General features: G+C 36.2%; 2 protein-coding genes across 8 annotated transcripts in view; one reads left to right on the top strand and one right to left on the bottom strand.

Moving 5' to 3' along the window:
- The first annotated feature begins 215 nt into the window (after window positions 1–215).
- Window positions 216–10,502, top strand: LOC144963248 (mitochondrial import receptor subunit TOM20 homolog). The gene is made up of 5 exons (XM_078897109.1): window positions 216–404; window positions 5,387–5,439; window positions 6,759–6,840; window positions 7,647–7,789; window positions 9,824–10,502. The coding sequence occupies exons 1-5, from the start codon at window positions 281–283 to the stop codon at window positions 9,911–9,913; spliced, it is 492 nt and encodes a 163-aa protein (XP_078753235.1). The 5' UTR covers window positions 216–280; the 3' UTR covers window positions 9,914–10,502.
- Window positions 10,503–16,274: 5,772 nt separating this feature from the next.
- LOC144963246 (alpha-mannosidase 2x-like) overlaps window positions 16,275–24,910 on the bottom strand; it is a 78,617-nt gene continuing 69,981 nt past the window's right edge. For 4 of the 7 annotated variants that reach the window (XM_078897107.1, XM_078897104.1, XM_078897106.1 and 1 more), the window contains 3 exons: window positions 23,879–24,038; window positions 23,037–23,257; window positions 16,275–22,199 (listed from right to left, as the gene is read on the bottom strand). In XM_078897107.1, the coding sequence (XP_078753233.1) occupies window positions 19,476–22,199; window positions 23,037–23,257; window positions 23,879–24,038 (3,105 nt within the window). In that variant the 3' untranslated portion in view covers window positions 16,275–19,475. Of the gene's footprint in view, window positions 22,200–23,036; window positions 23,258–23,875; window positions 24,039–24,910 lie in introns of all 7 variants that reach the window. The other 3 variants (XM_078897103.1, XM_078897101.1, XM_078897102.1) reach the window with 1 other exon arrangement.

Genomic DNA, 24,910 nt, shown 5'->3' with positions numbered 1-24,910 from the left:
TTTATAACTCGATAGATAATTTATTTAGCAATCAACTCATACATTTATCAAATTATAATGCTATTGTATACACAGATACAGCATAGCGATTTTAAGGGGTATTTTGAGACACAATACGCATCTTGTGAACCAAAATTATTTGGTAAAAATAGGTTTTATGTAACAGGAACTAAATTTATTCTACATAATCACTACATCAAAGTACAACTCTTCTTTCCTTTCTTTTCATGTCGTCGGTCCGTCCACCAGCAGTGGTCGGTTTTCTCACAACAAAATTACAATGATTTCCAAAACAACTTTTGGCATTGCTGCGGCTGGTGCTGGATTATGCTTTCTTGGATATTGTGTTTATTTTGATAAAAAACGTAGAAGTGACCCTAACTTCAAACAGAAACTGAGGGAAAGTAAGTGAAGTGTTGACGAACAATAGCAGTCAGGGTGTCAGTGTCAGTAGTGTCAGGCAAAGTCAATGACATTCTCATTTTTTATTTATTGCCATCATCATGGTTGAATTAATATGACATTTGGTCGTCAATATTTTAGTTTTCATACAATGTAATCTTTTTGCCCGTCATTTCCAGTAGTGCAAAGGGTGATTTTTTTTTTTTAAAACTTTTACTAACACTAACACACATAATAATAACCTTACTTAGGCACTTAAATGAATGGCTAAATCTGTGTCACAGTTCTCCCATTCACCTGTGTGACCGCTAGTTATCGTTTGTGAGTTGCAGGCTAAAACCATGGCTTGGTTAAATTGAGATACCTCTGGTATTTATTTACAGAATTGGATAAATTAAATACCAAAATAAAGGGCATTGAACGCTCTATCATTTGGTACAATTACCATTTCCCTCCTTAAATTCATTTAGAAGATATTGTAATGGAAAGATAGCTTAATTGTAGTGGGCAAGAAAATCAAGCCGTTTATCATCATTCATGAAAAAATCCCCTTAAAACATAAATAATCATAAAATTCAATCATTTTCCTTTCCAATGATACCATTTTCAACTTTCAAAACTGCTTCCAGGATACCCTTTGAGCATTCCATAAAATCACACTCATTTCAAAATCTACCAAAGTAACGCCATTTCAGCTTGGACTGCCGTGGTCAGCGTCGGTCATTGGCTCCTAGCCTTGTGACGTCACAGTGTTTCAGGGGAATCCCCTTTCGTTTTTTCAGTCAGCTGGTGCCCAATTTCAGGCTGATTCCTATAGTAATTTTTGGGTGTTTTTAAGGCATAAAAAATTGAATAACTCTGCTTCTATATAACCTAGAGACAAAATTCAAACGGTTTTATCATCGGGATAGTATACTGCATCATAGTAAACCAGATTTTATACTGTCATTTGAAAACTGAATTTTCACTTAAAGTAAGTTTTAAATTTTTAATAACATTTATTTAGAGAGGTGGGCCGGTGTTACCAATACTTAGCTTCTATACCAGGATAAATCATTCGTTTGGGCCGAAAAATAAATAAAAAACTTACCGCTTACCGTCAAAAGCAGTTTAGATTTGAAGATGCATTTGTTTTCTATCAAAAAACATTCGGTAATGGACAATCCTTGATGAATTTCAAAAGTTGTGTTGAAATTATATCCTAATTGTTTTCATGATTAATTCCTCGCGAAATCGTGTGGGTATCGTTTCTGTTATTAAGGTACCGCCTAGCAGGCAGGGTTGCCAGATCATTTTTGAGTAAGAGACCAAACTAGCTATAGCAAGAGGCCAGATTCCTCGGCAGGAGCCCAAATACCACCAAACCCACCTTAGCCTCGCGAAAACTCTTTAGATTTGTTAAACAATTTAGATAGGATAAGGAAAATTCGTATATATAGAAGCATTAGCAAATGCAATCTGTGGCGTTAGCACGTGTTGCATTTAGATATTTAGATTGCCAAATAAAATAAGTTTTACCGGTACCAGAGTAAAACGATATAACGGGGAAAGTCAGAGGAAGCCAAAAAGTTGGTTACAGGAGGCCAAGTGGCCAAACCAAATTTTGGGAGGCCAAATGGCTTGGGAAAAGGCCAAATTTCTCAAATTTGGCCACCAGGAGGCCAAACTAGCAACCCTGGCCCCAGGTTTTTAAAAAAGTTTATTGGGAAAAAGATACGGAACAAAGTGTCCATAGATAGGTATGCAATTTGGTGCATTAGTGCAGTAAAAAGGCCTTTTTTTCTTTTATTCAATAAACTTGACTGCTGGTGGACCCTAGGCCTCTCTACAAGTCCAAGAAATAATACTCACTTTTTCTCTGCTCCAACGAAAATATCTACCCCCTACCGGTCTAATTATTTGTAGCAGACGACAAATTTCTCAAAACGGTCACGTGACACTGTAAAAACAACACAGGAAGTCCATGAAAGCTTATTTACGGCATTTCCTTTGAACCGTGTAAACAACAAAAGTTCGTTTTCATTCGACTCAACGGGTCAGATTGGCCGGTATTTTTAACGAACTAAAGTTCTGAAAAATCAAAATGTTTCTTAGAAAGGTGAAAGATGCTAGTTTTTGAAACAGAGGTAGGTTTTTTAAAAAAATCTTTATATTTTACGTGAATGCATGCTCAAGGCGAGTTGGACGTGCAGCGGAGGTTGGTAGGCCAAAGGCCCACCTCTCTAGTTAGAGTTAGAGAGTAGGGGGAGAGTAAATCAGTCTCCAGACTAGTGAGCATGTTTGGTTTCTTCAGACATCTTTCTAGAAATGTGCGCCTTATTATGGGGACATTCCTAGTAGGCTGCGGTTATTCAGAGTCGACTCTGAATAACTGTCTACAGTTATTCAGAGTCGACTCTGAATAACTGTCTACGGTTATTCAGAGTCAGGGAGTCCACTCTGAATAACTGTAGACAGTTGACTCTGAATAACTGTCTACAGTTATTCAGAGTCGGGGAGTCGTAGACAGTTATGGAGTGATGAATTTCCAGTTACCAACCACACGGTTTTTCTGTTTTTTTTCTTCTCTCCCACCTCTGTTTAACCCTACGGGAAAAAATCGTTTTACTTTTTGGTATTTTCTTGTCTCTTCTGTCATGGCAGTTTTTTGCATCGGCGATTTGCATTGCGGCCACAAAATTTGCAATTTTTTGCAAATTGTCGAGATCTTGCACCAAAAAAAAAAAAATATTTTTAAAAATATAGCGGGGACCAGTGATGATAATCTTCCGCGGATTTCTGGGATTTTAGGATTTGTTCCTAAATGTTCCGTTGTTTTTTGTCATGTCAAACATTTTCTGCTCAGTGGTAGTTCATGGGGAAAAAAACAATAACATGCCTTCTATCATTTTTTGACACCTCTGCTCAGTTGCATGAATTTTGGTGACACTCCCTTATTTATGATGTTAGTCTAGATACGCTGGCGCCAAATGTCAAAGGCAGCACAAGACACATGGTGGCCATGGATGAGAAGATGATCGAAAGGGAAGGGGATGGAGCAAATGGGTGTAAATATTTGTGTACTTTTTAGCTGTAACATGATAATACATTCATTTGACGATTTTATAAGGTTTATAAGCGTGTCTTTTTTTTTTCTTCCTTTTTAAGTTTTGTTTTGTTTTTGTTTGATTGTTCTGAATTTGTTTATAGAATTCATTGCAACTTGTGTCTAATTATAAAACAATTTTTAAAAAAATGAAAATCAATTCATTAATTCTCTCTCTCTCTCTCTCTCTCTCTCTCTCTCTCTCTCTCTCTCTCTCTCTCTCTCTCTCTCTCTCTCTCTTCTCTCTCTCTCTCTCTCTCTCTCTCTCTCTCTCTCCTCTCTCTCTCTCTCTCTCTGTCTCTCTCTCTCTCTCTCTCTCTCGCTCAGCCACCCTTCTATCTTCATATTATGTTTATAGATATTATTTGGTAATAAAGAGATAATAAGTTAGGCTGATCGATTTAAGAAATGATTGTTTATAAGCTAATTTAAATTTGCTTTGTTGATGGAATATGATTTGCAATGGATTAAAGATTCTTATTTATAAGCGACTGAAGTTGAAAAATCGACAAGTTTTAATAATTTGGCACTAAAATTGCCAAAGTCACAAAATAACCGTAGTAAACTGGTATCAAATTGAAACAAACTCATCTCGCAAGAACTCAACTCGATAATTCGATAGGCTAATCGGCTCTAAATATCTGTACACATGGTTATCCAGAGTCGACTCTGAATAACTGCCTACAGTTATCCAGAGTCGACTCTGAATAACCACTTTGTTCCTAGTAATAAGCTAACTAACCAATTTTCTTAGGTTAATTTTAATAAGTTGTCTTCGAACACACTCCACTTCCACTCTTTTCTGATTCCAAACTTCAGGCAGATGCTGCTTTACCCTCCAAATTTCAATAATTCCATTTTGCTTTATCATCAAGGCATTGTTTTGTACATATAGTATAAGTATAAATGCGAGTGTTTCCAATTATAACGGGGAGGTCCAGGATTCGAGTCCTGCTTTAAGCAGCTCATTGTTGAGTCCTTAGTAAAGTTCTTTACTCACATCCTGTCTCTATTCTCAGGTGTAAATTGAGTACCAAGACGTTAACAGTGTTTGCCAAAAAAAATTGAATGTCGCCGGACAGGCATCATGTTTCGTCCCACCTGTTCAGTTGTTGCCTTCGCCTTTGGCAAGGGATCCCTTGTTAAAGCAACTTGAGCATGTTTTGTGGATATTGCACTATATAAATGCTAGTGTTAAGTTAGTTATGATTTTGAATAGAATAGTGTTGGTTTGCAGATATGATAGATTGCTTCAAGTGCATTTTACAAATAGAAAAACTTTTCAGCGTCACATGTTTCATTGCTATTATATTTTGTGTGTTGTGTGTGTGTGAGTATGACTTGAATTATTGCTCAGGATAGGGACAAAAGAATCATACGTGTTGTCATTTATAGAGCATATATATATGGCTATATCGTCTTGTGGTATGACACTCACTTTCGGATCGGAAGGTCCTGGGTTTGAGTCTTGCTCTGCGCATAGTTGAGTCCTTGGAGAAGGCTCTTTACTCCCATTGTCTCACTGTACTCAGGTGTAAAATAAGCACCAGGCCATTAATAGTGTTGTCTCGTTCCAAAAATAAATTGTAATATATCGTCTAACAGGCGGCATATCCCGTCCTAAATGTTAAATGTTGCTGTTGTCCTGAGACCCCTTGTAAAGCGCTTTGAGCATGTTTAGTGGATATTGCGCTATAATAAAGCTCAATTTTAATTAATTTGATTTAAAATGATGGCCTATGTAATAAATGAGGAGACTGGAGCTAATAAAATTCAGAGTGCTCTTTTACTTTGTATTCCTGGATTATATACTACTTTTATTGATCTCTATATTCCCCCTCCCTTTTGTGTCCATTTTAATTTTTTGAAGTTTAAATTCACCTTTTTTGTATATTTCAGAGAGGCGTAAGGCTCTGGAAACCAAAAGAAAATCTGCAAATTCAAGCTTTGGTGTAAGTCAACCTGACATGATTTTATAGAGCATATTTCAACATTGGTGTTCATCCTGACTTTATCAAGAAATTCAAAGCAACAAAATAGGCACTGATATGAGATAAAAATGTTACCCATCTTTTAAGACTTTTTTTGGGCATAATTCATAAATTTGTTCTCACTCCCATTACCAGCCATTTTTTTCTTCTGATTTTTGATAGTACGTAATTGATATTCCAGAAAAAACATCATCAACACCACAATCATCATCGTCTGTTTAAATCTAAGAAATCCTGAAAAATTTTCCCGTATTAGTTTCTGAAAAGTTAACTTGTAAAGAGGTATAAAATGAAACATCAGATTTTGTTTTGTCAATCCATTTGACTTGCTTTGGAGCTTGGTGTCCCTCCATAGATTTCCATTTGGCTGTCTATTTTTTACATCCATTGACATCTCTTGGTAGCTTTTAATTTTAACTCCTTCCATTTGCTTTGTCCAGTGTTTTTGTTTTTTGTTTTGTTTTGGGCACCCTATGCTTTAATGTGAGAATCCTTTTAGATCCTGTGAAGAAATAGTAATTTATTGTTCATCTTTTTTTGTTGTTGTTGAAAAAATACGACTGAGATTACCAGGATGAGCTACAGTGCATCATTGCAGTCACAGGGTTTGAGTTTCTTGCTCAAGAAAAGAACAATTATCCACTTTTCCAGCTTGTTCCATACTCTTCTCCCAAGACCATTTCGAGTTTCTAATTTATATTTGGGTTGTGACAGGATTTTATTGACAATCATCCTACCAGATGTGTATACAACGCATGATATTCCATATTTATTTGAACATCAAATGAGTATCTCTTCTTTTTCTTCTTCTTCTTCTTCTTCTTCTTCTTCTTCTTCTTCTTCTTCTTCTTCTTCTTCTTCTTCTTCTTCTTCTTCTTCTTCTTCTTCTTCTTCTTCTCTTCTTCTTTCTTCTTCTTCTTTCTTCTTCTTCTTCTTCTTCTTTTCTTCTTCTTCTTCTTCTTCTTCTTCTTCTTCTTCTTCTTCTTCTTCTTCTTCTTCTTCTTCTTCTTCTTCTTCTTCTTCTTCTTCTTCTTCTTCTTCTTCTTCTTCCTCTTCTTCTTCAAGCGTGTATCAAATGCCTGTATAAGGTGTTCTACTTTGATAAATATGTTTAATTTATTTATTTTTGTTTGTTTCTTTCTCTTGATTCACACACACAAAAAAAAGAAGAAAATAACATCATTTTAAAAAGTTACAATTTGTACTCCAGAGTTGAGTGAGTATTGGACATGTGCAAAGTGTTTTAGTTTTACTATATTTATGTTTTCTATCGTCAACAGCTGTCGGCTGAACCTTCCAAAGAGGAAATGCAGAGATTTTTCTTACAAGAGGTACAGAAAGGAGAGGAGCTTTTATCAACAGGTAAAGAAAGCGCTGTCTAGTTGTGCACTATACCTTATCAAAAACCATGCAATGTGCACAGTGGTGCCAATCTTATGTCAAAAATACAAATAATTATTACGCATTTTCATTCATTGTATGTATCTTATCTCATAAAGTGAAGTTCACTGAGGTCATTTCAACCAGAGAGATTCTACCCGAAAGGGGCATAAAGGGTCTCACTTGCATTCCATATTTTGTTTTGCTTGACTTAATCATGAGCGTTTCTTGGGCGAGAAGGGAGAGGATTGTGGATTTGAGTGAAATACTAAGTGTAGCAGAGAGAGAGTGACTTGACTTCAGATGGTAGATTGCGTGAATGGTCCACATAACTGATATGTGAAAACTTTAGATTTAAAACACATTTCCCTCAAACCCCCCCTCTCTCCCCTAAAAAGAAGAGACAGCAGGAAGAACATACAAAATTATTAAAGAAATAAAAACCCCAAAGATTTGAAGTTCATCTGAATGGAGATAACTAAAAATAAACTGCTTCTTAGTAAATCATTAAGTACCCTTGTTTTCTAGACCTAAGTCCTATTCAACGAGATAGGTCTCACCATCGAGGTCAATGACCCAGTCCCCCCCCCCCCCCCCCCCCTCATATAGTAATAATGATGATAATAATAATATACTTAAACAGTAAATAAATACCTAAAAAGAAACTCATTTTGAAATTTTTGCCTGAACTGAGATTTTTTTTTTTTGTCTCCTTGAATGTTTAAATCAACATATTCCTCAGGGAACTGGTAAAAATGAAAGCTGTTTCCTTTCCCATAATCCAACAGGTGATGTCGAGGAGGGCGTAGAACATCTCAGTAATGCTGTTGCTGTTTGTGGCCAGCCACAACAGCTCCTTCAAGTGTTACAGCAAACTTTACCACCACAAGTGTTCCAGCTCTTGGTCCACAAATTGCCCTCAGTGGCATCGGTAAGTTCTTTAGTTTTTAAAAATAGACTTGTTTAATTCACTTACTAGGGAGGAAATATAGGGTCTCAAGTTTCTGCTATTGCAACTGTCAGCAGTATTTTTGTTCTTATAGACTTTTTTTTCTTTTTTTTTTGTGTGTGAATATGGATGCGTACGGTATTAATAATGATATATTTTACCAGCATTGTCATTAATAGTAATAGGGGCCAAGGCCTTCTATCTGTTTTGGGTTGCCTCGAAAGGGGCTTATTGTTCTACTTTATTTTAAATAAAATTTTAAAATAAATTCTTATTTTAGACCCATGAGAAATTGAAATTGAATTACAAGGCTTGCCATCCAGTATAAGATTGTGTATTCAAATATGTAATTTTGTCCTAAACTGCTAATGCTAGATAGTTTTGAAGACTAGGAAAATTTAAAAATTAGCTGAAAGTGTTATCAGATTATAGAGAGGAGGATTGATGCTTTTTGAAAGTGGGATAGGTGGGAAATCAAAGTCATTTAGATTATATTTATCTTTGAATCTGTTGTTGAAGCATGAGGGCTTTATGAAATATTTATATGAATTTTTGTGTTTTTTTTAATGGTAAAATATGCTCTGCTGTGATGTTAAAATATGGAAACAAAATAAAAAAGCGATGCTTCACGATTGCCAAGTCTGTTTATCACCAAAGCCAAGGCATGAGTAAAATTTACCTATCTAAAATTTTGTTCATCCTCATACATGTAATAAATTACTTATATCAGGGATGCCCTTTTTCCGACTAAAGCCAAAACCAGAAATGGCTTATCCTGCTTACCTTGTTCGGTATTGGTGAGTTGATTTTGTAAAAGATGAAGGCAACAGTTAAGGGGAAGCTAGATGGATGTGTATACTTTTCTATGTTTTAAGGGTGATACCATTTGACGAAGAGATGCTTTGCATGGAACATTTTCATTAATGCTCTTTACGATCAATTATTTTAGGATTAAAAAAAAATAATTTTGTAATGGCATCCATTTTATATATATAACCATTAAATTGTAAAGGATCTTGTTTTAGGGAAATGAGTGATCATTTAAAGGGGTTTTTTTTAATGGAAAGATTTGTCTGCATATCACTTATTAATTATTACAGCAAGACACAAGAATATAACTTGGCATTGGAGATCTTGTTTGATAAATGATGCGACATAAACAGTCCGATCAGATCTCAATGAGTTTTGATATTATACATGTCTGCCAACCCTTCCGCTTTTGGTGAAATCATTCCTATTTTTAATCTTCCTTTCCGCTATTCTGCCATTGTCTCTAAAATTCAGATTTTTTAAAATGATAATAATGGTACAATGGAAAAAATAGGGGGAGAGGAGGGACAGGAGGGAGAGGTAATTTTTTTTTTTTTTAAGATTGCCAAAAGGGAGCTAAGTAGGAAAATCAGTTGCACTCCTTTCCCCCTCCTCTTCCCCATTCCATTTCCTCGCACATTAATTTGATATGTAGTTTTGCCAGCTGTGCCAGAATACTGTCTTTATGTGTTTGGTGGCAAGGTTGATGGGGATTTATCCATTGGTGACAAATTTCTTTTTCTTGTCTCAAATTCCTATTTTAACAAGAAATGAAGGGAGTGGGACAGTGCCAGAAAATAACAGAGTCGTGGATAGCTCATATATGGTAGAGCCACAATCTCCCCAGCCAGGCAAAGTTTTACCAGTTAGGTCGCGGGTTCGAGCCCCCATCGTCGCCACAAAGTTTTTATTCTCTGTTGTCTTCTGGCGCTTTCCTACCCCCATCCTTTCTTGTTATTATCAACATATGTACCTGCTCAACTCACTTTTCTGAATTAATTTTTTTAATTTTCTGACGTTCTGATTCCACTTTTGGAATGTGAAGGGTTGGCATCTCTGATTATGATTTAAGAACTGAACCTTTTTAAGTTGCTTCTTCTTATTAAGATTTTTTTTTAATTAATGAAAATTGTCAATTCTACATGTCTGTACTGTATTCAATGTGAGTAATGATATTATATATTTTAAACTTTTGTTCTATTTTAGCGCCTCTCTGGAGTAGCTGGTGGTGATCGAGGAACAACTATCTCTGGTGTGCCGGAGACTGGACTTATCCAAGACGAAGTTGTCGACTAATATATAACAGCAAAGTTGCATTTAAAATTATTTTTTTTTCATTTTACTGTTGTTAAAAGATATTTCTTATTTGAAATTTGAATTGGTTGAGTTTATTATTAGTGTAATATAATGATTGGCAGATTGAGTGAGATGTGTATGTGTGTATGTATGTGTGTGCATGTCGGGTGAATTTTAAACTTTCATTTGTATTTTTTTACCATTAACTCACTCTTTCTCTTTTCATTATATTGACTCATAGGAAACAAGATGATCATTCAGTCAAATGGCTTTTAAATTGGATACGAGGGATGAAATGTATGAAATACGTTGTCATTTATTTAAGATTGACGTATCTTTACAAATGAACAACTTAGGGTTTGTGAATATTTCACAAATTTTGAATTTTGATTCAATAGTCTTTCAGTTGTTAATTGCAAATTTTATCCTCAAATATAATATGGTTCTTTGTTTCATCACCATTGTCGCCATTCCTGAAAGTTGAATCATGAAATAAAGATGGATGCATGGTTTCTGATATCTATTTGGTTGTTTTCAAGGGAACAATGCTTCGTGTATTTTCAAAGTTGAATAAACTCATCAGATTGAACATTTATTTTTTTATTTGCTTCTTTTGAAACAATGTACTGATTATTTAGTACTCTGCTACCCAGCGGCCAGAGCAGAATCTGTTCTACTGGCCAATGGTCGCACTGTGCGGCCGGTCTTGAAAATCAAAACTAATAACGTAATCCAAACCTACTTTCTACTAAAGTACTATAAATGGTAGATATCATTTCTTTCACCAGAACTGGGTGGGGTTCCTGACCTCCAATAGTGGGCAGGGAGGTACTTACTGTGTCTTCTACCCACCTATATCTGATTCCAACATGCTTTCTATCTTTGTCTTGGAATGAGATTCTTTGGTTTTGTCCAGACCCTGGCTGTGAGGGAAACAGTCAAATGTTTCATTAGAGTTTTGGGAGATGATATTTTTTTCCTTGTAAATCATCTCTGTTATGCACTGCATTATGTTTCTTTATATGTATGATTTGTAAAACATTTGACTTGATTATATTCATCTTAGCGGGGACCTGTGCTTGTGTCTGGATGAGACTTTTAGTGATCTCAAACTAAGTACTTTGATAGTGTGCTTGTGGAATCTACACCTGTTTCTTATTTGAATCAATTCCCCTTTGTCTTCCCTTTTCTTGGATACTTTATTGTAAATTCTGTAAAATGTGTTACAAGGGCCGTAAAACATTCAATTGTGGGGAATTCCCCATTGTTGCCTTACCTTTTCTTGTGTGCTTTTAATTGTAGATCTATCAACTATCACATCTCCTTCTGCGGCTGTGCTGTTTTGTGGTTGGACACTTGTTTTTGGACCTGATAGTCCACAGTTTGAGTCCCACTCTGAGTGGCGCATGTTTGAGTTCTTGGAAAAGGCTCTTTACTCACATTCTCTCACCGTAATAGGGTGTAAAATGAGTATCTGGCCTTTAATAGCGTTGTCTCTGTCAGTAAAAAAATTATAATATCGCCTAACAGTGAACAGGCGATATGTCTTGTCTTCCTTGTTGTGTTGTTGGTTAGGGACCCCTTTTAAAGTGCTTTGAGCATGTTTAATGAATATACATATATAAATGCTCAGTGTTCTAGGGGTTTTGATTTTGTTCTTCCTTACTGGCGTAGCACTGTAAGATCATTAAAGGACTTCTCTCTCTCTCTCTCTCTCTCTCTCTCTCTCTCCCTCTCTCTCACACTCACACACAGCTAGGTGATGGGTCCTGTGTTTGACTGAGACATTGTGAAATTTCCATTTCTTCTCACTTTTTAAAATCCCTTTTATTTGTCATTTTACATTATGTGCAATTTTGGCAGGGACGCAACTCTTATTGGATATGAACAAGTTTATCTTTTAACACAGTTATGCCCCTTAGTTCAGAAAAGCGAGTGGAACAGGCACTTACGTTGATATAACAAGAAGTGAAGTGAGCAGGACCGTGCCAGAAGACAACAGAGAATAATAACTTCCTGGCGGTGATGGGGGGCTCGACTTTACTGGTACGACAACTCCGCCTGGCCAGGAAGATCGTGACTCTACCGTATGAGCTATCCACGACCCCCAAATAATGTCACTTCAAAATCTAGTCTATCTAGACTTCTGAGGGGCACGGGTTCAACACACACAAACTCCACAAAGTTAGTTGGCCAGTATTTAAGCTTGATAGCCAATATTCTCAACACAAACATGTAACATAGAAATGATTGAAACATTGAGTATGCTCCGGTATTTGAGGTGAATTTTTAATTCAGAATTAATCGTATACATTTGACTGTTTCCCACCTGGCTAGGGTTTCCTGCCGAGGCCAGTACAAAACCAAGTAATCTCATTCCACGACAAAGACAGAAAGCACGTTGGAAAACATACAGGGGGATAGAAGACACAGTAAGTGCCTTCCTGCCCACTATGGGAGGTTGGGAAGACACAGTAAGTGCCTCCCTGCCCACTAAGGGAGGTCAAGAAACCCCAGCCAGGTGTGTTTGTGACTTAAATCAACAAGTAATGAACAAGAATGTGCAGATCCAATTTACTTTTATTAAAGATCATGAAATAGTCCTCTTACTTCTTGAAAAACATGAGAAATATAATTGATTTTAAAAGACTTCAAGACAATTGTAAACATGAAATTAATAAAAAGATAGAAAATAAGTGAATATAAAAATTCGACCTTTGATAATAAAGAATAATAGCAGTAAAAGAAAAACAAGTATTTAGAATTTTGGCCAGAGAACTCGTCCTTCAAATATTTATAAGATTATAATGACTTTCACCTTGGCAAAAACTCTCAAACTTTGGACTTCCGAGGTCCGAGTTTTGAAATTTTTGGACAAGTTGAGGGTCATTGTAATCGGTTGATATTTGAAGGACGAGATTTCTGGCCAAAATGTTAAATACATGTTTTTTTCAGAGTACCGTAACATTGTGACGTCATACACTAAATGTTTCATAAATAAGTGTCAAGACTGCATGTACTAAATACTAAAATCAGGTTATATATTTTAGTGAGTCACGAAGAAAATTATCTCTAAAGGAATTTTTTTTTTATCCTTCTGTAAAATCAATAAAACGACTAGATCTAGCTATCTGTAAGGATAATGGAATGGACCAAGAAAAATGGCTGAGATGAAAAAATCTACTATTTTAATTTATAAAATGCATCTTCCAGTTTTAGCAGTTAAATATGATGCAAGCAAGGTTGCCAATTTTCCGTATATTTACGGAATTCAGTTTGTTATAAACCCTCGGTATATTTTTCCAATCGCCTGCTAAATGGGAAAAGGTAAGTACATAATGTCTTGTTACTAGAGTTCAACACTCAGAAAGGGGTCTGTCTATGTGTTCGTGTAAAAGTACAGTAAATTTTTGCCTGATGATGAAATATTTGTGAAATCAAAAGCCTGGAACATAATCATAAAACTTAATTCACTAATGACAAAATGTTATGGTGAAACGATTACAAATGAATATCATATGTTGTGTATACTAAAATATATTGAAACAAAAGATATTTGGTCATGTTGAAAATGTAATCATTTATCCGATATAGTCTTCAAAGCGCTCTTAGAATTGCATTTGTATGGTCATAAAACATTGATTTAAATTATTCATATATTACGTAGTCCTTCGGAGCCGGAGTTTATCCCTGATCCAATAGCACCAATGAAGCGGACAATGGCAATTGCTTGCTACCTTTTGGATAGGACTACTTTCCACTAGATCTAACAGACCAAGCACCCAATCACTGCTCGGTGGACATTGGGGACCAGTGCACCCGGGATCGATCTCGGTCCCTTTGCGTGTGAAGCGAGTGCTCTACCAACTGAGCTATCGGGACCCCCTCAATATTATGTAGAATGATAAAATGAAATTGACGAATGTGTGATCCATCGTGGCAATCTGATATTATGTCCAAATGAACTTGATGAAAAAAAAGGCAGTCAAAGTTAAGAAATCTAATGTAAGTTTTTTTTAAGAAACAAAAATCTCATTCTTTTTAATGAAGAATTTTATTTTATTTTAACTCTGAATTCTAAACTTTAATCTTTGGCCAGAAAACTCGTCCTTCAAACATGGATAGATTAAAATTATCCTCAATTTGGCAAAAAAACAAAATCTCAAACCGAGGTCTACCCTGAAGTCTGCGGTTTGAGAGTTCTTGAAAGGGATAAGGGCCATTTTAATACATTTGAAGGACGGGTTTTCTGACAAAAATTTTACATACATATTTTTTTTGCTTTTTATTTTGTTTTTCGGGGTTTTTGGTTTTTTTTTTTTTTTTTTGGGGGGGGGGGGGGGGTGTTTCCTGAGGGTGCGGCAGTGTAAATGTCCAGTTCATTCCGACTCAATACTAATTGCAGGTCATTGGTGATAAATGGCAAGGACTACAGAGATCCAGAAGAAAATATTATTGGCTACTTTATATAATAGCTTCTGTCTCTTGGATAATTATATTGCATCTTAAAAATGACATACACTCATACAATAAAAATTGGCACATTAAAAAAAAAAAAACCCAACATATTACAAAGGAATGCAAAATCAGAAAGCGTTTGTTTCATCTTATTGTCTACAATTAAGCGGCTATATGTGGTTGTTTGGTACGGCATTCACCCTGCTTAACACCACGCTCATTGCATCAGTGCAGACTTTCCACCTGTCCAACATGTACCCGTTGTAGTAATGGGCCCCAAAACCGCAGAGCATCTAGTTGAACGGTGTGTTGTGACGAAACTTCCGGGTGGGTTTGCGACGGTGCACGAGTGCGGTATGGAATTTGCTGATTGGGTCCATCATCATAAGATAGTAGTGCGAGCACCATCATCATAAGATAGTAGTGCGAGCACCATTAGAAGCTGCTGCCTAATGGCAGCGACGCTTCATCTTTTGACTTTCGACCTACCTGTCTCACATCAACGCATCATGGACAAGAACCGGAAACCGTAGAGCATCTAGTCGAGCGTTGTGTTGTGACGAGTATAACAGGAGGGTTCACGGCTGTACACAAAAATGGGGCAACGAATTCGCTGCCTGGATAGATCATCATAACATAGTAGACCATGTCTTTGGACCAGAAGATCCAAGGTTCTTTTACCACTCTGAGCGGCGCTTAGTTGAGTCCTTGAAAAAGGCCCTTTACTCACATTCTCTCATCATACTCAGGTGTAAAATGAGTGCCTGGCCATTGACAGCCTTGTCTCTGTCCGAAAAAAAAATAATTGTAATAATATAACCTAACATGCATCATGTCTCATGCTACCTGTTAAGTGATGCTGTTCACTTGGGACCCCTTGCAAAGCAATTTTTCATGGATATTCTGCAATGTGAATGCTTAAGAAAAGACAACGATTCATGTTTTACAATTCTGTTAAGTGAAATATTGCAGAAAATTTGATAACCAATTTCCCCATGAAAATCTTTTTATTTTTAATAATTTAATTTGGATCATTTTATGATGAAAATGTTTATCACATTAATGAAACAATTCAAAATGTTGTATCTAAGCTTATTCTCACTTTGAAAATATTGAATTATATGTTATGAATTTTTACTATAATTTTTTTGTTTGTTTTAAGGGTTTTTTTACGGGCTTGCAACACATTGAGGTTATTTCAGCACCAGGTAAAGGGAAGAAAATGAGATGGTCAAAAAAGTTATAGAGTTACAATTGAAAGAACACAAGAAAATGCAAGACAAAGGGGAACTGATTCTAATTGGGTAGAGATGTAGATTCCAAGAACACGCTATCACTATCAGTGTACTTAGTTTGAGATCACCTAAAACTCTCGTTCAGACAAAAGCACAGGTCCCCATTAAGGGGAATACATTCAACTGTCTACAACCATTATATATTTAAAACCAAAAAGAGAAAACGTAACAGTGTCTAACTGAGAGATAATTTACAAGGAGAAAAAAAAATATCATCTCCTAAAACTATTACTATATATTTGACTGTTACCCTCCTTGTCAAGAGACAAAACTAAGTAATCCGATTCCAAGACAAAGACAGAAAGCAACTCAGAAAACAGATATAGATAGTATGCAGATGACGTCACTCAGGCCTTTGTTATTGTTTTTGCCATCCGCGTTTGTGAGTTGTTCTCACTAAACTGTATTAACCAGACTATAAAAGTTCATGGTTACACATGGTTTGTGTGTTGGTCCTTTATACTTCCGGATGGCAATGTTGTGAACTCATTGGCCAAGCGCATTCTATCTATAAGGGGATAGAAGACGTGGTGTGACCTCTGCCCTCCATGGGAGGTCAAAGGTCGCCGTCCAGAAACTGTGAAAAACAGCAAACACAACACTATCAATTCTTAATTCAAATGACATCACTTTTTTATACATTTTCTAAAAATAGCAAATAATAAATTAAACATAATTAAAACTAAATGATTTACTGATTTGCCCTGTGCGTGGTAAATCGACGGCAACAGTCCATCTTAATGAGTGAGTCCGTTTATTTGAAGAGAAAGAAGACGCAATCTCACTCAAAAAAAATGAAAACAGCACTAGTAATTGGCATCATTCTCTGAACCATACAAAATGTAGGTCCATCTTTTTTTTTGTTGAGAAAACATGTTGAACAGGAAGACAAAAATATTTACAATTATTGTGTATTCAAAATTTAATATAAAGTAGGAATGCATTTTCATCAAATAAAGTTATAATTTCATATTTACATTCATCAATTTAAAAATTCTGTGATTGATTTGAAGTTTCTCACAGTATGAAAATTCATAATAAGATCGCAGACCTTGAAATTAATATACATGACGTGCATTTAAAAGTATCAAAATGTATTTTTTAAAAAGAAAAGAAGGCCCAACATCATGGTAAGTAATTTAACTCACTCAATCCTAGAGATGTTTGCTACTTTTCAAAATTGGAAAAAATGTATTAAAAATGAGCATGCACATAGATAGCTTTATTCAACTACCATTATAGCATGTAAAAACACTAGATAATTTTCCTGTAGTTGGTGCGGAGAGGGTTAACTCACTCAATCCTAGAGATTTTTGCTACTTTTCAAAATTGGAAAAAAATGTATTAAAAATGAGCATGTACATAGATAGTTTTATTCAACTACCATTAGCATGTAAAAACTAAAAACATTACATGATTTTCCTGTAGTTGGTGCGGAGAGGGTTAAAACTTAAAGCTTTAATTCATTTTTTCCCATCTGGGTCACCCCAGATTGAGCGAAAGGGTCCTGAGCATAAAACGCACAGTACAAGTTTTAATACAGTGGGAATTCCTTTAATATGAGTTACTCTTAACTCAACGCATGTTCAATCATTCTTTAATAATATAGAAAAGTACAAAAACAGTTTCTGAAAAAAATTGTGAAGGATAGATTGCCAGTGTCTTACTTGAAGCTCAGACCTTTTATGGAGATCTGAAATTTGAACATTGGGGAGAAGAAAGTCTGAAGTTTTAAAAATTATTTAATTATCATCAATTCAATTAAAAATAAAACGTTTTCAAAGTATTTGACAAGTACCTTGTAGGTTGGTATGATCACAAAATAACGAGATTGTACAAACTGACAAGGCGTGCTAAATACTTCTCTGTCATCTGTCTGGATTTTAAGTAAAATATTATTGTTTATTCACATTTTTTTGTTATTGGCTGAAGAAGAGTTTTGAGCCTGAAACATCTGTGTTTGGTATTTTGTTCGATAAACATTAAATCTCTTCACACAGCTAGATGTCAAGAAGCTAAAGCTATAAACATTGAGAGTTGAAAATGGGAGGATCTCACAAGTGGTGACAAGGCATTTGGACATTGTAAAATGTAATGAACTCAAAATGAATATTTAATCTACATCAACTTCCTCAGAAGTCTGGATACCAACACCAGTTACAGATATAGTATCTTTGTTTGGAATGATTACAAAAGCTAAAAAGAAAAGGGAAAAAAACAAAGCAAAATTTAAAAAATAAATAAATATAAAAATTAATACATGAATAGTCCTCTCTCTCTCTCTCTCTCTCTCTCTCTCTCTCTCTCTCTCTCTTTCATTTGATGAATGCACATTTAAATCACACAGTTATACAAGTTGATTTTGAGAGACTTTCAAATTGAGATGAAAGTCAAGTCCACATAATAATAAAGACAAATTTAAGAAAATCACACCACCTTACTTTATTTATATCTGATTGAATTTGTTTGTGAAAAAAAAAACCCCAACCAAAATGGTCTTGTTCAAAACACAAACTCCTCAGTTGAGTAAATTCATTTGATGGTAATTCCAAAATGTAGAGAATAAAAAAAATTCTCTCTATTTCATTTCACAATCTTGCAAATTCTCAACGAGTTTTCATGATACAAAATATAAGGCACCGACTAGACATCTATTTTGTAATCGCATCATCCATCAATAATCATAATAACCAGATAACAAGTCGTATAAGCTATTAATGCACTAGTTTTGTTATAGTTATAGTATCAGACACAAACATCACAATCAAAGTCAAAGCAACAGCTATCCCACCTTACACTGGCAACATACAAACTGTTTCATTTCAAACAGAAAATGTTTCATTTCAAACACAAACTGCTTCATCTCAAACACAAACTGTTTCATTTCAAACACAAACTGTTTCAATTCAAACAGAAAATGTTTACAGTGGAATCCAAATAAAGCAAACACTGATTGACTCCAGGCAAGGTTGACATTAAGACTAAACACTCAAGTAAAAAAGGGGACAGTGGCTCAGAAGTACAGTCTTTGCCTATTACCCAAAAGGTACCGAGTTCGATCACCCGCTCCTGCACTGTGTGGCATTGATCAAGTCACCTCACTCTAGCTCAATGTGCAGCGCTGCTGCACTGAGGCTAACGCTTGGGTTATTCCAGTCTTTCCTTGGAATAGACCCTAGAGAAAAATTACCCCTAAGGGAATTTTATTTATTTTTTATTTTGTTAAAAGATCAGACGATTTGGGACCAAAAAGAGGTGTTGACTTTAAGAGCATTGATTTTATGTGGATTCCACTGTACTTCCAATATCAACTGATTAAGATGACTTGTCAAAAAGTCTAAATTCTGACACTTTAGGAGAATTGTCAAGTTTAAGAAATTTTGACAAGTTCAGCATCATCTTAATTGATTGATATTCCCAGTAAAACTTTTCTCGTCACGATTTCCAAAATGTGTTTTGTCAAGTGTATGACACTACAAGGGCTATGTGGTCCAGTGATATGACACTTGCTTTCGGATCGGAAGGTCCTGGGTTCGAGCCTCGCTCTCGGCTCATAGTTGAGTCCTCGTAAAAGGCTCTTTACTCACTTTCTCTCTTTGTACTCGGGTGTAAAATGAGTACCTGGCCGTTAACAGGACCGTCTCTGTCCGAAAAAATTGTAATATCGCCTAACAGGCATCATGTCTCGTTCTAGATGTTACGTGTTGCTGTTGGTCAAGGGCCCCTTGTAAAGCGCTTTGAGCAGGTTTAGTGGATATTGCCCTATATAAGGCTTTTTTTTTTTTTTTTTTACAATAATTTGAATCTGATTACTCGAAATGAAAATGATACGCCGCTATTTCCATGGGGGCAATGTTCAATGGTTCATTTGGCTGCAGCTTTTTCTTCACCATTGTATGCGTCAAAGACGTTTCTTTCAAATTTGAGTAACTAAAGTCTTTAAAAAGGGAATCCAATGTTAGATCTGCCTGCGTTGGAGTGCATAATAAATCCCAGGATGGAAAGCCACAGTCAAAGCCGCGTCTGTGAAGGATCAGGCTGGTTCCGTTGTATTCCATGTTACTGTTTGCAAGGCTACGAAGACTCACCAAAGACGTATCACACGGAAGGGCATTGGAAATAGTTTTAAAATTTCTGTAGAATACATCTGTGTCAATTGTCGTGTAATAAGCTAACACGGGACGGGACAGCATGTCCAAGATATTGAGGGATTGGAGAGATAAAGCTGCGTAATGCGATTTATATACTTTTGGCGATAATGGCATATTTCGTCTTTCTACAATTAAAACAAATTTGCTTATCGTTGTCTTTATGTCCATAACCCCCTCTCCGAGACCCCTATTATCATCGTAGACCAGCTGTCTGTCTAGCATGACCTCTAACTGACCCTTTTCAAGGGAGGCCACTCCATGAGGCTGAGCAGACAGCAATGAAATTCGGGTTTGTCTATCTTCCATAAAAACAGCAGACGTCATTGGAAAATAATTGCCCTCTGTTCTCAACTGGTGATTCGTTTTGCGACGAATAAATTGAAATCCATTCTGGTCTGTGAAAAATGACCAATCATTATTTTTCACATTCGTATCAAAGCGCATTATAATTTCCTTGTCTCTGAGAGTATGAATACTGACTTTGTTTTCAATGAAGACAGAAGTGGCAAGATGAGATGGGTGGTGATAGAGAGTGATCCTATGAGTGATGTACGGCTCGTAGCTTACTTCTACTTCAGTCATGAGAGATCCTTTCATCACTCTAATGATTGGAATGGAAACAAACAAGTTGAGCGCTGGACCGTTTGGATAAAATAGATACGCCCCACTGCCTTTGGATTTATAAAATTGAAAGCTAATGTTGAGATCTGTCACATTCCCAGTATGAAGGTCCCTCATTCGGACGAGAGATCCTGTTTGAGAATCAAACTCGAGCTGTATTCTTTCATTATCAACAAAGAAATATTTAGACTGGCTTAATTCAGCTTCTTGCTGCGGAAAATTTAAAAACTTTGGAATTTCAATGCTGTCTGCGTTGTAGGCGGTCAACAAAGATGTGTAGGAAGTATCGGGGAGGTCGTTCTTTTTAAACAACATGTACGGAGCAGTGGCCAGTGGCCCTAATTCAACCATGAATGTTAATCGGAATTTAAATCTGTAAACAGTTGCATCGCCCTCTGGATCCCACAGGGGGCTAATCTGGCTTGGAATAACGTATCTAGTCGCGGTTAAAACCTCAACCTTCTGTGAATCCACTATTAAATGAACCATTTGTTTTCTTTTCTGAGGTAAAGGATTGAAGAAAACAATGGTTGTCCCCGTCTCGCGAAGCGATAAAACCTCCTGTGATGGTATGTCTTTATACGTCTTACGCACAGTTTCAGGTTTAAACACGATGGGTTTTTCAACTTTTCCTTGAGATATGACGGATTGCATTGTTTGCTTTAAGACATCTTGAGATTTATTGTAGGCAGTAAGAAGGTGCTCTTCGTAGTCTATGACAACAAATTCTTTGGCAGTGCCAGTAATTGCATCATGATGTAAAAACAAACCAAGCCCTCTCCTTGCAGTTTGAAGAGATGACGAATAAGTTAAGAATTTATTTCGAACTGGTAGTTTCCATTTCTTATAAAAAGCATAGTGCAGCGTGTTCAGAATATCAGCTGCTTGAATTGTAGACTGAACATCCATACTGAACATTTTATCAAAAGGCCTGGTTGAGAAGTAGCCTGTCCAATATGCCATATCCCTGTCTGAATAAGGAAAGAAGTCACCGCTTAATATTGGAAAATGAGAAGCTTTATTCCTGACGGATTTCACGAGATGTTCTTTATGAGTCATTCTAAAGTAATCTTTCAGCGTACCCCACTTTAGATTCATATTAAACTCTGGATTAGAGTTAATGTATTTAATGAGTTTTTCATAGTTTTCATACTGTTGATCCCACTCTGCTTCTTTATCGTACCTGAAGTCATCTCCAATAGGCACTAGAATGGTGTTGTATCTGAAATAGAATGATTTATCCCTGTATTGGTGAGACAGCAACCTGGCTTGCTGTTCAATGTTTTTATGTGTAATAGGTTCCCCTCTGCTCTCGGAGAAATCATTTGGAATCGATCTAAAGTCAAACTGAAGACAGTTGTAAATGTTTGGACCACACGTATACTTGATATTATACAACATAAAAGGCATGATGTGACAGAAAATGTCGGATGTTCCTTTTGAATCCCACATTTGTCGCCAGTAAAACTCCAAAGCATTCTCCTTGGTAAGAGAGCCCTTTATAGCTTGATGAACACGCTGGATGACCATGTTGGACATTCCTGCCTTCTGCCACAGATAAGGCATTGTGCCAGAGTACCCGAAGGGGTCAATGGACCAACTGTTTTGTGGCCTGATGCCGAGGTGCTCCCAAAGCCATTGATGACCTTCCACCAGTTGATCTATCACTGACACATAATGAGTGCTGGCCTCGTCCGGCATGACCCATCCTCCCATGGCGATCTCCAGCTGTCCTCGTCGTATCAAACGTTTGACATGAATCTGATGAGAATATCAAAGACAGAAAATAAATGAAGGTGGCACACAATGTACAATCTAAATAAATTTGCAAGTGTTCTTTTTTTTTCTTGTTTGTTAGCCAAAAACTTCCGCATTTTGAAGATTCCACAGACTTCCGCATTGTTCTTTCACTGGAGATGTGAGACTGTTCCACTGATTCATAATTAATAACATGCATTTACAAAACAATCTATGCTGATCATGTTCCTAGGAAATAAAGGAGATAATCAAACAGTTGTGGAAAACATGAACAAAAAAGAATATTTTCGACAATAATCAAATGTGTCGATATCCTTTAAATAAGTTTGCTTTATCTCTTCTTTCATTATGACATCATGAACAAGAACAATGAATGTAATGAACAAGAACAATGAATGTCATGAACAAGAACAATGAATGTAATGAACAAGAACACTGACACCTGAGCTTAATCCCTGATTTTAAAAGAGACAGAACTTCTTTCAAATCATGGCTTCTCCTGATTATATTTGCAGACTTAACTACTTTAACAAATAAAAACTTTCAAGAAATACGAGGAGTTACATAGGTTCCTGCTCTCTTCGTGAAAACACAGCAAGGAATGACGTTAGCTTGAAATACACCAAATTTTCCTTATCAAAGTAAAAAATATAGATAAGTATTGAATTGTAAACTTCAATTTATTAGATGAAGACAGATACTGTGGATGTTTTGGGATTCCCTTTTATCAACAAAACATGATGAACGAAACACTCAGGACGAATGAGATATGTGTGAATGACATTGTTAAGGTGAATAAAATAAGTAAGAGCAGTTTTATCAAGTCAAACACAAATTTACCTTCACAGCATCATCCAGTTCAGTCCACCACATGGAAAAGTAAACAGTTTCCGCCCAGATGAAGGTCATATTTGGGTACTGCGTTAGCTTGTTGACCATGTTGTCCAAGATGTGCTTGGTTTGATCTGCGTAGTATTCATACACCGTCTTTAACCAGCCAGGATCATTGTGGGAGTGGGGCATCAGAATTACATTCAATCTTGGCAACTTCCTTGATTCGCCTGTACAAAAAAAAAAAAAAATAGCATTTGGAAATAAAATTGATCATTTATAGCAATTAGGTTTACGGCCTTGATAAGTAACTTTCATCTGTATAAAAATATTAAAATTTCTAAAATCGTCATTCGTACCTTTTCAAATGTTAAATTTCTACTTTCAGCTTACTTTATTACTTGAATATTTGATTCCGTGTTTGGTATGAAGTTTCGAAGTGGGTTCGAGCCTCGCTCGGTGCATAGTTGAATCCTTGGAAAAGGCTCTTTACTCACATTCTCTCACCATACTCAGGTGTAAAATGAGTACCTGGCCATTAACAGCATTGTCTCTGTCTGGAAACAAAAATGTTAAGATCGCCTCACAGGTGTCATGCCCCGTTCTACATGTTACATGTTGCTGTTGGTCAGGGATCCCTTTGTAAAGTGCTTTGAGTATGTTTAGTAGATATTGCTTAATAAAAGCTCAAGTTTTTTTGTGTTTTTTTTATTTTTTATTTCTTTTTCAAAGCAGCAATGTTCATTTTTGTTAATTACTTTTTACAGTCAATAACTAAACAAACATCTATCAGCTTAGTATCACAAAATATTTTACACAAAGCTATCAAATAAAAATTGTCAACATCTTACTATAATCTGCTGTAGGCTGAGGCATCTCCCAACTTCCATCCATGCTGACATCATACTGGGTGTTGTAGGAAAGGTCAAAGGTCGATATGTTAGCGTATACAGGTCTAGGATGGTGAGAGTCGAAGATGCTGCATTTTGGATCAACATCATCCTTGATCACCTAAAATGTAAAACATTAAAAAAACATGTAAAAACTGGAATGTGTATTTTAAAAAATATCACAAATTTAATCAATATGGATGTGCAGTCTGGTAGTATGACACTTGCCTTTGGATCGGAAGGTCCTGGGTTTGAGCCCCTCTTTGAGCAGTACATAGTCGAGTCCTTGAAAAAGGCTCTTTACTCACGTTCACCATACTCAGGTGTAAAAAGAGTACCTGGCCATTAAACAATGTTGTCTCTGCGTGAAAAGAAATTGTAATATCACCTAACAAGCATCATGTCTCGTCCTACATGTTAAGCTATTGGCTAGGGACCCTTGTAAAGCACTTTGAGAAAATTTAGTGGATATTGCACTAAAAATTGAGCTTTTTAATATATAGCACAATATCCACTAAACATGCTCAAAGCACATTACAAGGAGTCCCTGGCCAACAGCAACATTTAACATTTAGGATGGGACACGACACCTGTAGGCAATATTACCATTTTTTTCTAACTCAGACAACGCTGTTAACAGTCAGGTACTCATTTTACACCTTAGTACAGTGAGAGAGTGTGAGTAAAAAGCTTTTCCAAGGATCAACCATGCTCCGAGCGAGGCTCGAACCAAGGACCTTCCGATCCAAAAGCGAGTGTCATACCACTAGACCACATAGCTGCACTATATAAAAGCTTAATTAGAATTAGAATTAGATGAAACAATATAATTGTTCTTGGGGAGACCGCCTTATACCACTCAGGATTGAAGCGACAGCAACTTGTGGCAAGTTAGTCCGGAAGTGGGAGTGGCACCTCTTTACTTCTATAAACATGCACTTTTACCAACTTATTTCCAGATGATGATTTATAACTGAATTTTAAATAGATTAA

Source organism: Berghia stephanieae, chromosome 1, assembly GCF_034508935.2.
Source record: "Berghia stephanieae isolate SIO BIC M18660-M18661 chromosome 1, UCSD_Bste_1.3, whole genome shotgun sequence".
Classification (NCBI taxonomy): Eukaryota; Metazoa; Mollusca; class Gastropoda; order Nudibranchia; family Aeolidiidae; genus Berghia; species Berghia stephanieae.
The sequence above is the reverse complement of the archived record's forward strand: the minus strand, read 5'-3'. Positions and strand labels throughout refer to the sequence as shown.

Coding starts and splice junctions, on each gene's coding strand:
- LOC144963248 (XM_078897109.1), top strand. CDS start 281: ATGATTTCCAAAACAACTTTTGGCATTGCTGCGGCTGGTGCTGGATTA. Junction 6,841..7,646: donor AGAGGAGCTTTTATCAACAG/GTAAAGAAAGCG, acceptor ATAATCCAACAG/GTGATGTCGAGGAGGGCGTA. Junction 7,790..9,823: donor AATTGCCCTCAGTGGCATCG/GTAAGTTCTTTA, acceptor GTTCTATTTTAG/CGCCTCTCTGGAGTAGCTGG.